The sequence below is a fragment of the Clupea harengus genome, chromosome 20 (genome assembly GCF_900700415.2).
Source record: "Clupea harengus chromosome 20, Ch_v2.0.2, whole genome shotgun sequence".
Taxonomy (NCBI): domain Eukaryota; kingdom Metazoa; phylum Chordata; class Actinopteri; order Clupeiformes; family Clupeidae; genus Clupea; species Clupea harengus.
Genome location: NC_045171.1, coordinates 24385315 through 24402097, shown reverse-complemented (window position 1 = coordinate 24402097; position 16783 = coordinate 24385315). Strand labels below are relative to the sequence as shown.

General features: G+C 39.8%; 2 protein-coding genes across 3 annotated transcripts; both read left to right on the top strand.

The window, feature by feature from the left end:
- Positions 1–1446: 1446 nt before the first annotated feature.
- LOC105897375 (solute carrier family 22 member 4-like) lies at positions 1447–9470 on the top strand. Of its 2 annotated transcripts, none has more exons than XM_031587519.2 (10): positions 1447–1929; positions 3225–3328; positions 5142–5296; positions 5436–5607; positions 6392–6551; positions 6658–6758; positions 7665–7879; positions 8640–8822; positions 8907–9042; positions 9132–9470. In XM_031587519.2, the coding sequence occupies exons 1-10, from the start codon at positions 1570–1572 to the stop codon at positions 9244–9246; spliced, it is 1701 nt and encodes a 566-aa protein (XP_031443379.1). In that variant the 5' UTR covers positions 1447–1569; the 3' UTR covers positions 9247–9470. The 2 variants fall into 2 exon arrangements, with proteins under 2 accessions (XP_031443379.1, XP_031443380.1); XM_031587520.2 differs by having other exon boundaries at positions 1449–1929; positions 6392–6533.
- A 613-nt stretch (positions 9471–10083) lies between these two features.
- On the top strand, positions 10084–16149 carry LOC105897389 (solute carrier family 22 member 5-like). The gene is made up of 10 exons (XM_031587378.2): positions 10084–11799; positions 12397–12500; positions 12746–12900; positions 13620–13791; positions 14303–14444; positions 14661–14761; positions 14879–15093; positions 15378–15560; positions 15760–15895; positions 15994–16149. Exons 1-10 carry the CDS (start codon positions 11440–11442, stop codon positions 16055–16057), a joined length of 1632 nt encoding a protein of 543 aa, XP_031443238.1. The 5' UTR covers positions 10084–11439; the 3' UTR covers positions 16058–16149.
- The last annotated feature ends 634 nt before the right edge of the window (positions 16150–16783 follow it).

Below are 16783 nucleotides of genomic sequence, written 5' to 3'. Positions count from 1 at the left end.
TAAACCGTAGATCAAATTCATTGGTTGTTTGTGAACTCATCTATTTCCACATGGAGTGATTATGTGCTAGAAAGTGGGATGGGTAGCGGGGCTTGTGTCTTCTCAGGTGATTACCAAAGAGCAGAGTCCAGACGGCGGAGGTGAAGGTTGTCCTGAGTAGACTGAGCCCTTTTCAGTTGGGACCAGCTGTGTTTCCAGTTCTCTGTAACCAATTAACAGGCCTCTATGGTAATCATCATAAGAGCCAAATAATATTATGTAATCGTTAAGACAATCAATAATCAAAGACTGAATTAAATCAGTTGAAAGGGTGTCTTATAAACAAACAAGATGCAAGACATTCAATTCTTTTTTTGTGTTTAATATTCAACCAGTCCATTGTTTTATGGACACTCATATTCTCCTGTCAAACATTAGACACAAAGACCTACATTATGGTCTCAGTGTAAAGTTACACAGAATGGGTGTAGAGAGCTAGAGTACTTGCTTGTACGCCTTCTTGTATTGTCTCACTATGCAAATGTCTAATCTCTGTGTGCCTGTGTGTGTATCTGTGTGTAGTCTGTGTCACTAGTGTGCACATCTTACTAAGTGGGGGTCAAACCAAATACAGCTGTAATTAGAGGATGTACCTTTGGCCTGCAATGTGGGTCTGTGAACATTACTTGAAAGGAGAAGTCAACATCAATAAAGTGTTAACTAATATTAGTTACGTAATGTAGTGAGCCATTAGCAGTGAGGTTCTGGATGTGAAAAGTGATGCCTATGGTAAGACAAACCATACATTGGTTAACATTGAAGTGGTCAGATTGCTCTCATTAACTAATGAATTACATAAATAAGTCTCTTTTCATTCAGGTACGAACTGCCTATTAAAAATAACTTTTAAAGATAGATCACCTGGATTTTCTAGTTCCAGACGTTTCAGTCGTTCCGCATTTTCTCTGGCTCTGTGGTCTGAATGTTATGGGAGCCTTTTGAGACCCAGATATTGCTCACTAGATTTATAGTCATTCGTATCACAATCTCCAATAATCTACACAATGACAAAAGCTCATTCACAGCCAGCATTCCACAAAACACAACAAGACTTTTGTAAATACTATTTCACAAGACATTACTCCTTGAAAAAATACTTTTCTAAATTAGACCCTGACTAGGCTTGTGCTCGTGAACCTACTTGCGAACTAGAGAGCGTTCATTTCATTGAACAGGATTGTGAATCTTTCTACAAAGGAGAATAAATACACTTGCAAACGTTCTGTAATGCCTTTAATATGCCATGCTTAGCATTATTTGGATGAATTCATATTATTATTATTATTATTACTGTGGTTTCCATGTAATAGTCAATAGTCAATAGTTGCACGACCAGAGGGCAGAATGTGTGAAATGCTTATCATGGTGATCATATTGAACCCAGTAAAAACTCCACCCCTCTGCACTTCCCATACATGTGTGATTGGGCAAAGGTTTTACAGTCGAGATAGTCTTAGTCTCTGTCAAAGAAACTCCACACGCATGGTGTTGCTTCTGATATGTTTAAGTCCTTTTCATTAAAATTACACGATGAGGGAGTATGATGAAATAATTGCAATTCTAGGAGAGTGGGGGCCTTTTCAAGCACTCATTTACATCCTCCTGAGTCTCAGTGCTATCCCCAGTGGATATACGGCATTATCCATGGTTTTCCTGGCGGACATTCCTCCTCACCACTGCAGGCTTCCATTCTTGAACAGTAGCTATGGGGGACTGGGCTACAATCTGTCCATCCCGACTGAAGAAGTGAAAGGAAAGATCATCCTGAGTCGCTGCAGACGCTACATTGAACAGGGGGACTCTGATGCTGTGTTTGGCAATGATACAGAGGGCTGTCTGGATGGCTGGGTGTTCAGCAAGGAGAGATACGTGTCCACCATTGTAACTGAGGTGAGGCTGTAAGGTTAAATTACCTTTTGGTTCTAATCAGTAAAGACAAAATTAAATGTTTAAATTACCTTAATAATAAATGGCATGACATGTAGTCTTTGTGAAAACAACATTTGATTTACAATAATTCAGTTGATTTAATTTGCAAAATGGATTTAAATTTAAATTAACAATTTTTCCCCCAGTTTGATTATTACATTTTAATCTTTGACCGTTAGATAAATCATATTAAGACGTTAATATTGATGAGACAGAGACCAGCAATCAGAATTAAATCAGTACTTTATCTTTTGCAAAAGAGGAAGTGTGTCACAACCAAATGTCATGAACAGACTCCAAAGAAAAGCTGGGCGCAGCCAGCCTATATGTGAGTATAAAAAACAGGTTTCATGACAGACAAAGGGCGGTATTCTCCCGTCCCATCGCTACAGAAGTTACAGCAGTGATCTCAGAATATGTCCTTAAGAGAAGATCGGTATGCATGACTATCAGTACAAAAACAGGTGGTTTGCCTCAGCAAGAGAGTAGGCCTCCTGTAGGCCTCAGCACACAGGATAAGCAAGCAGATTAAAATACAATAACAATGTCCTCATTACATTACATTATATCCTCTATCATTGACAAAAGTCATTTTCTACAGAGACTGAAACTAAACTCCAGAGACTAGAGAAATAGTAATTTCCTACAGTTATACAATGATAATTGAATTGAAGTAAAAGCCATCTTTTCTGTTGTCTTCATTTGCACATTTGGCATTGAGGTGCGAGTAACTTAACTTTTTGCACAACCGGTTTAAGGTTCACCTCTTAACCTGCAGAAACACATTTTCTATTCTAAGGTTACATTGTGCTGTTGACTTACAGAATACGCTTAAGTAAAAGCCATCTTATTGATGTCTCTTTTCTGTTGTCTTCATTTGCACATTTGGCATTGAGGTAATCCAAAAGTAATCAAGTTACATTACTTGAATATTGTGATACTTGGATAAGGTTACTGAATACAATTTTTAACAGGCAATCAGTAACTGTATCATTTGTACATTTTTAAAGTAACCCTCCCAACCATGCAGGTAAACAGACACAGGTTTATCTCTGTAGGGATCTGCTCCATGTTGTCAGATAATGATAATACATTATGTCCTGACAGTGGCAAAAACAAATGGCCTACTTGCATCTTGCTTGCAGATGCATGGCCCATGGGATTACATTGTATATAACATTGGATTGCGTTTGCTGGATATAGCGTTCTTAATTGCCATTTCTGTAAATTGATAGTTTCACGATATTTGTCCACAGTGGAATCTGGTGTGTGATGACGCTTGGAAAGCTCCCTTTACCGTAACTGTGTTTTTCCTTGGAGTACTGGCAGGATCATTTTGTTCAGGCATCATATCAGACAGGTATGTAACAATTCCAAGAAACAATGCTTCATCCCCTTTGAATCTGTGAATACTCATAAATGCCATTCATTTTTTCCAATCATTTTCACACTTACTTACTCTCAATACCATGTCCTCTTTTTCAAAACTCATCACACAGTGGGTTTTTAAAGAAACACACCTAAGCACATCCGTTAACCTTTGGTACAAATTGCACTACAACTACCAAACAACCAAAACACTTCATACTTCACACAAAAGTGACTTATGCTGCCATAACTACAGTATATGCTCAGCATTAGTTTCAGTTAGATTTACAAATGTAGAATTTCTCTAACAATATCCTCTCTTCAGATAGTATCCAGAAGTACTTAAAAACCATACAAGGTTTAGATATAAACCTTATTAATGTTAGTATGCTTCATTTGAATGTTATAATCCTTTCAAATCCCAGGGGTTTTGACAACCTGTTTAAAGATCTAACAGAATCTACCTATAAGCACTGTAGGGAGAACATCCCCATATACAGTAAGTGAGTCTGCAGTCATTGACTGAGGTAACATTCAGTCTAACTTCTACGATGCTTCAAGAAGAACAACAAATGGTTGTAAACGAATTGCTCTTGAATACGTACTACAGTTATTTGGAGTACTACAGTAAGTTGGATCTACAACCCCAAATCAGAAAAAGTTGGGACGGTATGGAAAATGCAAATGATTTATGAATGTATCTTGACTTGTATTTCATTGCAGACAGTATATGAACACAAGACATGTCATGTTTTTATCTGGTCAACTACATTTGATTTGTAAATATACATCCATTCCTGCCATTCAGGCCTGCAACACATTCCAAAAAAAGTTGGGACTGGGGCAATTTAGGGGTAGTAATGAGGTAGAATAATTAAATAATGATGTGATTTGAAACTAGTGATGTAGTGACGACTTCTCCAGGCACGGAGGCATCTGGGATGGACCATCACAAAGTGGAAACGTGTATTGTGGTCAGACGAATCAGTATTTCAGGTCTTTTTTGGAAGAAATGGATGCCATGTGCTCCAGACCAAAGAAGAAAAGGACCATCCAGACTGTTATCAGCAACAAGTCCAAAAGCCAGGGTCTGTCATGGTATGGGGTTGTGTCAGTGCCCTTGGCAAAGGTAACTTACATTTCTGTGATGGCACCATTAATGCCAAAAGGTACATAGAGATTTTGGAGCAACATATGCTGCCTTCAAGACGACATCCTTTCCAGGGACGCCCATGCATATTTGAACAAGACAATGCAAAACCACAGTCTGCACACATTTCGAAGGCATGGCTGAGGAAGAAGAGTGTGCGGGTGCTGGACTGGCCAGCCTGCAGTCCTGACTTGTAGAGAATGTGTGGCGCATTTTGAAACGCAAAATGCGACAACGAAGACCCAGTACCATTGCATATGTTAAGACTTGTTTGCAGGAAGAATGGGACAAAGTTACACCTGAAACGCTTCATCACTTGGTGTCTTCAGTCCCTAAACATCTTTAGTGTTGTGAAAAGGAATGGCAACATTACAAAGTGGTAAATGCTTTACTGTCCCAACTTTTTTTTAAATATGTTGCAAGAATCGGTGTTTATTTTGAGAAAACAATTAAATTCATGAGGTAAAACATCAAATAATGTGCTGTTGTATTGTTTTCAATGTAATGCAGGCCAAAGAGAATTTACAAATCACTGTTTTCCATTTTAATTTTAATTTACCATACCATCCCAACTTTTTCTGATTTGGGGTTGTATCTGCAAGCAGTCAATGTCTGAAGACCTGCGATTTATTTCTCCTTTGACATTTCTCCTCAGGTATGGCAGGAAGCTCACCTTCTTTTCCAGCAAGGCTTTGCTGACTGTGTTCAGCCTGGTCCTGATCGCCTCCAACAGCTGGGAAATGTTCTGTGTGGTGTACTGTTTTGTGGGAATGATGGACGTTGCCAATTACTGTACTGCCTTCATTCTTGGTTGGTTATACTGTCGTGTCTGTATTGGTCTCATTCATCATGTTTTGCCTTCTGGGAATGCTTGTGAGAAATGTATAGTTAATTAATATGATACAACGTTCTTGAATTCCTGCCTTTATGCCATTTCTCCCACTGTTAGGTGCAGAGCTCCTCAGTAAGTCCGCCCGCATGAGCTTTGGAATTCTGGGAGTCTGTTCATGCTTCGCCATTGGCTACGCCATTCTGCCACTCTTTGCATACTTCATCCGGAGCTGGAGGACCCTGCAGTTGGCACTGTCTCTCCTGGGATTTCTTTATATTCCCCTGTGGTGGTAAGTTTATACACACACACACACACACACACACACACACACACACACACACACACACACACACACACACACTATATGAATGTGCAATATGAAGTACAGTTACTTAAATAATGCTTCCATTATCAACTGTGCTGTTTAAAATTATACTGCTTATGTTGTTGAACTACGCTTCGCATCACACCCATATTACCATCTCTGTGTCATGGCTTTGGACTTGTTGACATCTGGTGGCCGTTTTTGGTCATTGTCAGCATTCGTACAGGTATTTTTCAGTTTTGTGATGACCTCACCTTCTAGTTGTTCACCTCATCTCAGTCTCATGTTCAGTGTCACGTGACGTGATCTAATCATTGTGTATGAGTATTTCAACCAGTTTCCTGTCATGCTCTCTGCTTGGTCTTTGTAGCCCTTGATGCATTTGACCCAAGTCCAGACCGAAGCCTTCTCCCTGTTGTTTTGGAATCTCAGGTTTTTCTGTGACTCTGCCTTTTCCTCTGGTCAAGTCTTTTTGGACTGCCCTTGTTGGACTGGTTCTGAACTGCTTTGTTTTCTGGATTTATGGACCTGAACTGTATTTTTCATCCGTGGAACTGCCTGTTTTCTCTTCTGTTTGAATACTGTTCCTTTCGTTGGATTCTGCCATCTGTGTATTATGTTCGGATACCTGAACCCTGTATCCAATAGTATCCCTTAGTTAATCAAGTGCCCTTGAGAGCCATGTATTCCTTTTTAAAAAGCCTCAGTGAGTTGTGAGGACCTCTCAGCTCTTCATTGCTCTCCTCAGGTATGTACCAGAGTCTCCTCGCTGGCTCATCACACAGGGCCGGTTTCAGGAGGCTGAGGCCATCATTCGAGCTGCAGCCATAAAGAATGGCATCACTCCTCCAGACGACTTCTTTCAGCTGGAGCACAGCGCTGAGGAAAAGGTGATTCCTGAGAATCCGGTAACATAATCAGTTCAATGATATCCCACTAGATGCTGTGGTTTGGATTGCTGTGAGCCAGTGGTGGCCAATATAATATCTCTGTTTTTCATTACTATTTCTACAGACAATTGAGCATGAATCAGGTGGTCAGAATAAGTATACTTGGCTGGATCTCCTGAAAACCAAAAATATAAGGAACATCACAGTTCTGAACATCATCATTTGGTGAATGAACATTTTTAACCAGTTGAGTTTGAATAAATGTTGCTAGCTGTCAATGCATTGGAGCTTCCATCAGATCAGCGATGAATGCTGTGGCGTTCATTACCAATGGAATTAGTTGACCTTCTAGATAGGGGAACTAATTCCATTGACAATTAACTCCATTAAGCTGTGAAACAGTCACGCCACAGCATCAAGAGTGTGATCAGGTGGTCAGAGGTCTGCTAATGTTCAGTCGTAGTATAGTCTTGACAGCCTCAATTGAGGATTGAGTTGCCCTGTGGGTTGTCCTTTGAACCAATCAGAAAGTTTGTGGAGTAGTTAGGGTAGTGACGAGGAAGTGATGCCATTTGAAAAACAGCGAAGTTTATGACAATCACTGAATTTGCAAAGGTTGGGCAAATGGGTCCCCTGTTTATATTTGTTGACATCTGAGCAGAAAAGCACACATGAAGGTTCTGTTACAGAAAAGGACTGACTGGGCTACTTGATGACCCGATAAGACATTCCTCTCCCATGTCCCTGACATTCAAAGGTTCTGTAGGCCTGAATGCCCTACTAGGTTGATGTATTAGGTGATAGAAGCTTGTTGGGGTACATTGTTTGCATTCCCTGAGATAACTGTTGCTGTACCCACTTTGTGGGATGCATCACAGTTAAATGTATGGCATGGCAACAGCAGGTTTGTAGCAAGCAGCTAATATTATTGATGAAATACTATAAGGGGGTTTGCTACCTTCACTGATATAAGGGTCTTGTCTCACCCTTCCATACTGATACAGTACATAAAATGTGAAGAATTATGAGATTTCTTGAGGTTGGTGCTTCGTAAAATACACAGAGAAAATGGTGAACAGTGGAGGTTAATCAGTCATTACAAATGTCATCTTAACTTATCCATTTCTACAGGATATCCATAAACATAGCATACTATGGACTGTCCTTTAACACCTCCAATCTGGACGGAGATCCTTATCTCAACTGCCTCATCGCTGCCAGCACTGAGTTCGTTGCCTACATCTTTGTGTGGTTCACCACCCGCTACGCTCCTCGGCGCTTCACGCTGCCATTCACTCTTCTTCTTGGTGGGGTTTTGCTGCTGCTAATCGAGTTAGTCCCTCAAGGTTTGTACAATGTTGTTAGACTAGAATCTTGTACTTTATGGAACACAGGCCAGAACATTACTGTGCTCTGTTGTGCTAAAATGTAACTGTTAGCCTCTTAAGTAGAACGATCACCTGTTTGTGGGTCCTGGTCCAAATCTCTTTGAGGGATTGTGCTTCTCACCATGCAGGTTGGATTGATGCAAATATGTTAGTGTGACATTGGTTACAATACTGCCTGATGTATAATGTGCGTGATGTACGCAGGTTTTGGCCACTGTTTGAGGTGTTTTTATGCAGATCACTAGTCTTTATTGCATCCTCACATTCATTTTGATGGTATATGGTCATGTGATAGATAGATAGATAGATAGATAGATAAATAGACAAATAAACACATCTGTCATCCCCCCTAGATACCTAGGCTATTAACTATGTCGTTTTTTATCTGGCTCTGAAACCCCACCCAAAAAGTAAAAACATCTGTGCCAAATATATCATAAAAATTCATCAGTTAACAAGCTAGCTAGCTTTTTATCAATGCCAACATTGCTGTTGTTGGTGTTCTCAAGGCCAGTCTGTTGGCTTTTGCCTAGCCAAACAAAAACCCCTTACTGCTGCCTTAAGGAAGGGATATGTTACTGGTGAAACGTGCAGCTTTTCTGGCAGGTTTGGATGCCAGTGCAGGCCTGTGTTTCACATGGCAGGTCCCCTGTACTGTAGGTCCATAACCATGATGGGACTTTATCATCCTGGACTCAATTTTCTTCCTCTACCACAGAGCTCAATGCCTTGACTGTCGCCTTGGCGATGACAGGAAAACTGGTTGTGACCGGGGCCTTTTCTTTTGTCTATTTCTACTCCACGGAGCTCTTCCCCACTGTGGTTCGGAACATGGGATTGGGTGTCACCTCCATGGCCGCCAGAATTGGCAGCACACTTTCCCCATACATAGCCTACATTGGTGGGTATTTGTGTCAAATGTGTCATTTCAGTCTTTTACATATACTTTCCCCTTAAATATTGTATTTCTTTTTTTTCCCCCAAGGGACATATAACAGTGTGCTGCCCTATATTCTAATGGGTGCCATCTCCATCATCTCTGGTGTCTTAAGCCTGCTCTTACCAGAAACAAAAGGCGAAGAACTCCCAGAACTCATCAGCCAAGTGAAACCTCTCCAATGGTGGGTAATAATGGTGAATTTATGTCCGTAGTCCTTTCATTTATCAATGAAATATTTTTATAACAAAGTTTGTTTTTCCTATTTTACAGGCTTTGCAGGAAAAAGAAGTCAGTGGATAAAAACAACCAAGATGGAAGTTTGAGGAGTGAGGTGGAGTTGACCCTTCATCAGAGAGGACTTCAAACAACTATCAACACATTTTGACAGGATTTTCTACTTTATACATGAAGTATTTTGCATTTAAGGACTTCGTATTCTTTTTTTAAGTTGACGTTTAGATTGGAGTTTTTGTCATTTCCCTTGTAATTTTACTGACATGTATGGTTTGAACTTTTTATAAATGTTTCCATTGATTAGAGTTTTTCCCATTATTTTCACACTTCTCAATACCATGTCCACTTTTTCAAAACTCTTCACACAGTAGGCTTGGGTGCAAAATGCTGACTCATGCTGCCATAACTATAGCATATGCTCTCTCCCATGAAACTACTTTATCACTCAATGTACAATGAACTAAAAAACACAGATAACTTAAAGCATTGCAAAATGAATATATTATGTGTTGCTGTATCCTCTATTTTTGCACAGTTAAGTGTTGCTATTGTTGAAATAAGTGTTGAAATATGAAATTTAGCTATATGCCTTGAGGCAGCTCCATGCTAGTTTTTCTGTGGTATACTATAGTACAAAAAAGTGTGCAGACAATTTTCTTTCCCAGTACAGTAAGTGAAACAACAACACACTAGAAGTGTCCTGCAGCCCTAATGCTGATCCGTGGTGTCCTCTGAATTTAGTGTGAATGTTTTATAAACTTTTGAACAAATTTACAGTACAACAACATTCTCCTTTACCTTGAATCTTTAGAAAATAATCTTGAGCACATCTTATCCACCCCATATTCCACAAATATTTCAAGGTAAGCAGTTACAGTATCATGACACAATTCCTTTCATTGATAGCCCATGATTTACATATACAGCAATAACAGTGGGAAAATGTCTTCAGTGACAACTACATTTAAATCTTTCCTTCATACATGCACATTTCAATGCAAATACTGTATTACCACTTTTGTATTACTGCAAACAAACAAAACAAAGCAGAAAACTGAAACATTTTCCACAGAAAGCAGAATAATCTGTCTTATTTCAAGTGTATAGTTTAATTTGTCTGTCTAAATACAGCATCTTTCCATCGACAGCAATCTAAATTTTGAAAGTTAACTGTATCCAAATGTCTGCAAATAATTCTGTAGTTACACAAAGTTTTGCTAGTGGTTAACATTGACTGAGACAGGTATCCATGAATTTCGGAAGAAGTGATCATTGAATGCATTTTGTATCTAAGTAATGCAAAAGCATCCACAATTTAGTTCACGTAGTCTACTCATATAGTGAATGTGTTAAGTGTTTTGAAAAAGTGTACATGGTATTGAGACCAGTGTGAAAATGATTGGAAAAAACTACAAGAAATCATCTTTTTATTGTGTGTATGCACATTTTTCACTTGACCATTATAAAGTAAACATGAGGAATGCTAGCATTTTAGCTAAATTACATCATACTGAGCTGCTAAATGAATCAGTGTGTGATGTACACACAAGATAATTACCATACAGGGATGTCTTTTCATTTTGAAGTTTGTTAATTTGTCAGTTTGGGGAACCATGTTGGAATTCCAACTGGTGATTACAGCATCCAGGAATATGTACTGTCTAGTGTCTACATAGTTGCCAGAATGTAGGGCCAGCAAAAAGTACCCTACTGGAGCTGTAGCTGCACTTCATCATACATACAAAATAAAATAACTTTGTAATGTGTCTGCTGCCATGAGGACAAATCTTTCCGAGGGGGTCCAACTAGCGCCTCTGCTGGAGACACCAGGAAAGACACTCTAAGGAGAAGTTTCTCTGGGTCACTTTCAGAATGTCTCTCAGTCCCAGAGGAAATGACTCTACCTGAGGTTACCGAATTTTAGCCCTACAACATTTCATGTTAGTCCTTTAAAATAATAACCACACTTACAGCAACGTTTTGTCAGCTTTGTCATTGACCGGGTCATTACGGTTGTTTGAAATGGATTCACAGGTCAGGTTGTGTCTTCTGCTTTACTTTTGTCTTGCTAAAGAGTCTTGTGTTCTTTGCTAAATGTACAGATATAAATGTGTTGGAAACTCTTAACAGAATGAGAAAATATCCTTAGCTCCCTGGAACACTTGGTCCATGTGCAATGTATTTATAGCCCGTCCCGGAGTGGCTATAAATACAGCTGTGTGTTGCCGCACTGTACTACAACGGCTGAAGTTTGAAATGGGATTGTGTTCCTTGTTGTCAAAGACCACCAGTATGTCGGAGTTTTTTAAAGTCGTTTTTGTAGGTTTTTTTATCTGATGAAATCATGAGGGACTATGAAGAAATCATTGCATTTCTAGGAGAATGGGGACCTTTTCAGAAACTTATTTATGCTCTTCTCAGTCTCAGTGCTATTCCCAATGGATATGTGGGAATGGCAATGGTTTTCCTGGCGGACATTCCTCCTCACCACTGCAGGCTTCCATTCCTGAACAGTAGCTATGGAGGACTGGGCTACAATCTGTCCATCCCGACTGAGGAAGTGAAAGGAGAGATCATCCTGAGTCGCTGCAGACGCTACACTGAACAGGGGGACTCTGATGCTGTCTTTAGGAATGACACAGAGGGCTGTCTGGATGGCTGGGTGTTCAGCAATGAGAGATACGTGTCCACCATTGTAACTGAGGTGAGGCTGCAAGGTTAAATTACCTTTTGGTTCTAATCAATCTAACTGGGATGATCGTGTGTGGATAAAACACAAGCCCCTGACCGAAATATGGTCGTGGCAGTTTAATTGAAGTTTCAGCGTAAAGTGTGAGTAACTATCTGTTTATTAACAAAGCAAGTTTGGCTACATGTAAGTTAATAATGCACCGTTACCGCAACTATCACTACAACATTCAAACAGCATATTTAAACTGGATGGCTGGGTGTTCAGCAAGGAGAGATACGTGTCCACCATTGTAACTGAGGTGAGGCTGCAAGTGTGTTACCATCTAGGCCTTACATTGCCTTCTGGTGTAAATCATGAGAAAAACAGGCAGCTGATATTGACACTAATTAAACGATGAACGGTATCATGAACTTGTATGTAACTTGTGATAGCAAAATGTGGGTTATAATCATTGTAATAGTAATGACATGATAACAAGATTAATTAAATAGAAAAGTAACATAATAATACCCATAATATTAACAGATATAATATTGACCAGTTCACCTATACAAGAGGTACTCACACAATATTTGTCTTTGTCAAATGATCATTTTCTAATGTCCATAGTGGAATCTGGTGTGTGATGACGCTTGGAAAGCTCCCTTTACCCTAACTGTGTTTTTCCTTGGAGTACTGGCAGGATCATTTTGTTCAGGCATCATATCAGACAGGTATGTAACAAACATAAGGAAGATCTTACATGGGCATGACAAAGAACTGCAGCAAAACATATTGAAAGATAAAAATGATATACAATTTATAGCCCTTGCCTATGAAAACAGACAGACATGAGTTTACTTCTGTCCACATGTAATATGCAACATGGCCTGGCAAGTAAATATATGGATATACATGTTCTAAAAACTCTGGCTAGAGTGGCTGATATTTATCCTGAAGCGTAATGCTTCCTCCTCAGGTATGGCAGGAAGCTCACCTTCTTCATCGCCATGGTGATGCAGACTGTCTTTAGTGTGGTCCAGGCCACCTCCAACAGCTACCAAATGTTCTGTGTGCTTTACTTTGTGGCCGGGATGGCGTATGTTTCCAATTACTGTGCAGCATTTGTGCTTGGTGAGTTCAATTGTCATGTTTCTTGATGTTTTGGTGTCAAATGCATCCCGTTTTCCCCTCTAAGAATGCCTACGTATGACTGTTAGGCTATGTCCAGACTGCAGGCAAAAGTGACCCAAATCAGATTTCTTTTGCTCATATATGATTCAGATCTGTTTTTTCATAACAGTCTGAACAGCACATAACACATGGATCTGACCTTTTCAATTCTAGCCACTTCCATATGTGGTCCTTAGTCAGATACAGGATTTTTCGGAAAGCGACCTCAGTCTGAACAGTCATATCAGAATCCATGAACCTTAACCCAGTCACTCTGTGAATACAAACATGGAGGACAGCTGCAATGGAGGTAGTCTAAACACATCTCTGTTCAGAAATAACAACCACTGCTCCACAAAAAAAACATAATTAAAAATGTGTCTCTTTCTCCTCATCCTCGTTATCATCTGCTCACAAATTTGTTGGCTTCCACAGCACATCATGTTAAAAATGAAACTGTAAATGTTTCTGTTTTTTTGCACCTGGTCAGTTCAGGACTGTGACCATTTCATACTAGAATCTGATATAGGCCACATTTAGAAAATAATGTAAACAGCCAAACAAAACAACTTAAGCTTGCAGTGTGAATGAAGCTTTATAAAGACATCTGATGGGGATATGGGACATGTTATCACTGCATCAAATCGAGCTCAATTGAATTCTAAATATTTTGTCATTAGGTTCAGAGCTCCTCAGTAAGTCCGCCCGCATGAGCTTTGGAATTCTGGGAATCTGTTCCTGCTTCGCCATTGGCTACGCCATTCTGCCACTCTTTGCATACTTCATCCGGAGCTGGAGGACCCTGCAGTTAGCACTGTCTCTCCTGGGATTTCTTTATATTCCCCTGTGGTGGTAAGTTATACACACACACACACCCACACACACACACACACACACACACACACACACACACACACACACACACACACACACACACACACTCACACTCACACACACTCACACACACACACACACACACACACACACACACACACACACACACACACACACACACACACACACACACACCATATGTTGTGTAATCAATCATGCTACTGTGAAAGTACTTTATGTGAGATAATGTGTTTTTTAATGAATATTTTCGGATTACAACTACAGACACATCATCAATGGCTCCCTCTGAGCCTGTAGCTGGTGCTTCTCTTCCCAGATTACCAGTGACCGTTGTATTGGCAATGAAAAAAAGCCATGGTAAATCGTACGGGTATAATAAACTATTCTCTTTTGATAAAGTAGTCAAATACATGCTTGCGCAATACAAATGAATATCACATCAAAGTAATTTAAATAAATGCACTGCGATAAGTTCAATGATACCCAAGCATGCTGTGGCTCTCCTCAGGTATGTACCAGAGTCTCCTCGCTGGCTCATCACACAGGGCCGGTTTCTGGAGGCTGAGGCCATCATTCGAGCTGCAGCCATAAAGAATGGCATCACTCCTCCAGACGACATCTTTCAGCTGGAGCACAGCGCTGAGGAAAAGGTGATTCCTGAGAATCCAGTAACATTATAAATCCAATTCCTCTTGGCTACATATGGTAGATAAGGAGGTAGGATAAGTGTTAACTGGGGGAGATTTAGTTAATGTGTTTTGTTTATGCTACAATAAATGGACATTTAGAAACTTGAATTTTAAAACTGAGAGACAAGTGCAACAATCTGATACCTGCGTCATCAACTGTGCGTCATTTCTTTTCAGGCAACTGAGAATGACACAGGTGGTCAGAATAAGTACACATGGTTGGACCTCCTAAAAACAGAAAATATACGGAACATCACAATTCTGAACATCATTATTTGGTGAATGAACATTTGAACCACTTGAGTTCCACGTTCTCTTGCACATTCATGTATAAACAGCCACTGAAATAATCATTTCAGGTACTAGATGAATGACCAGGTCTGTACTCTACACAGGATCACACTAACCATGACTTATTATGGATTGTCCTTTAACACCCCCAATCTGGACGGAGATCCTTACCTGTATTGCCTTTTTGCTGCCTGCACTGAGTTCGTTGCCTACATCTTCATCTGGTTCACCACCCGCTACGCTCCTCGGCGCTTCACGCTGCCATTCACTCTTCTTCTTGGAGGGACCGTGTTGTTGCTCATCACGTTTGTTCCGGAAGGTTTGTGGTACATTTGTCAACCTGGAATCTTGGCCTTGACATTATTATGTGTATGTGTGTGTGTGTTTGTGTGTGTGTGTGTGTATGTGTGTGTCTTATATCCATATATTTGAGAATCGTACAGCCATTACCATATCTACTTTACATAGACATCGACTATGAATCGCATTAGATATAAACTCACTGATATTACACTGATTGTTACTATAGCACAATGCACATTTAACTACTACTCTGAGTTGTCATGACTCTCACCGTTGGCTCCATTTTCTTCTGTACCTCAGAGCTCAATGCCTTGACTGTCGCCCTGGCGATGACAGGAAAACTGGTTGTAACTGGGGCCTATGCTTTTGTCTATTTCTACACCATGGAGCTCTTCCCCACTGTCGTGCGGAACATGGGACTGGGTGTCACCTCAATGGCTGCCCGGATTGGCAGCACAGTCTCCCCATATTTAGCTTATATTGGTAGGTAAAAGTGTGTTCAGAAAATGATATTCAATATTCAATTACACTTTTAATTTGCATTTCTAACTGAATTATTATTTAATTTATATTGTTTTCGGATTAAAATTGTGTGATTTATTTTTTATTCATAATAAAATAAAAAGAATTTAATTCATATTATATTATGTTCAACTGAATTATTTTTTGTTTTATTTTGAAGGGACATATCATAAAACAGCACCCTATATTCTAATGGGTAGCATCTCCTTAGTATCTGGTGTGTTAAGTCTGTTGTTACCAGAAACTAAAGACGAGGAACTTCCAGAACTACTCAGCCAAGTTAAACCACCCAGATGGTAGGTAACTGAACTACATGTTGCTTTGCTCATTTCATTTTTCAGTCACGCCATTTTAATTTGAACTCTTACTCTTAAAACCCTTTCCTGTTTGACAGCTTTTGCCAGAAGGAAAGAAGAAGCCAGCAGATAAGAACAGCTGACACGCAAATGCACATATGAGGAATGGAATAGATATGGCACTTGACTTAATGCTGAATCAAAGAATTTTGACCTTTAATTTTCTTCTTACTATTAAACATCTGTGGATGCAAGCCTTAGAGATATTTTCTCCACACTAAGAAATACTCTTGACTCAGCTTGTTGCTGGAAGGACTCAGGACTCCGGAGCTGCATATAAGTATATTTATTAGACAAACAACAATTGCAATCGGGCTCACTCCCAGCACAAGGCTGAAAGTGAAGCAATGATAAACACATCGCACAAGGTTTATATAGACAGAAGTTTAGCGTTCAGCAGAGAAAACCACGTGGTGGATTTCTGACGTCCGAGGCACGGATGGAAGTTTTGCACAAGGTCGGAAGAAGCACAGTTCCCTTCTTATCACTTCTGGTCTAAACATGCTCTTGTACATATGCAGACTAAGTGGCACCTAATAGTCTAAGTTACACACACGCAGAAACACAGAAAAGCCATGTTCCTTCCTTCATGATTCATATAAGGTAATTAATAATACAAGGCACTTGATTATTATATTGTTAAGTCATTAACAGTGTTTAGAAATGATCTCCATCACAAGGTTTCTTCAGTGTTCTTATCATATAAAGTCTCAGGGTACAGACACATCAGATGCAAATATTGTTTGGGTTTTCCAGTCTCCTAGCAACAGAAAAAAAACGGATGGACAGCTACCTTGTGTGCAGAAATATGTTAAGATAACATCCTGA

Excerpts from the sequence above, each read along its gene's own strand:
- LOC105897375 (XM_031587519.2), top strand. The coding sequence starts at position 1,570 with ATGAGGGAGTATGATGAAATAATTGCAATTCTAGGAGAGTGGGGGCCT. Across the intron at positions 8,823-8,906 it reads CCCATACATAGCCTACATTG|GGACATATAACAGTGTGCTG; the intron begins GTGGGTATTTGT and ends TTTTCCCCCAAG. Across the intron at positions 9,043-9,131 it reads CAAGTGAAACCTCTCCAATG|GCTTTGCAGGAAAAAGAAGT; the intron begins GTGGGTAATAAT and ends CCTATTTTACAG.
- LOC105897389 (XM_031587378.2), top strand. The coding sequence starts at position 11,440 with ATGAGGGACTATGAAGAAATCATTGCATTTCTAGGAGAATGGGGACCT. Across the intron at positions 13,792-14,302 it reads CTTTATATTCCCCTGTGGTG|GTATGTACCAGAGTCTCCTC; the intron begins GTAAGTTATACA and ends GGCTCTCCTCAG. Across the intron at positions 15,094-15,377 it reads CATCACGTTTGTTCCGGAAG|AGCTCAATGCCTTGACTGTC; the intron begins GTTTGTGGTACA and ends TCTGTACCTCAG.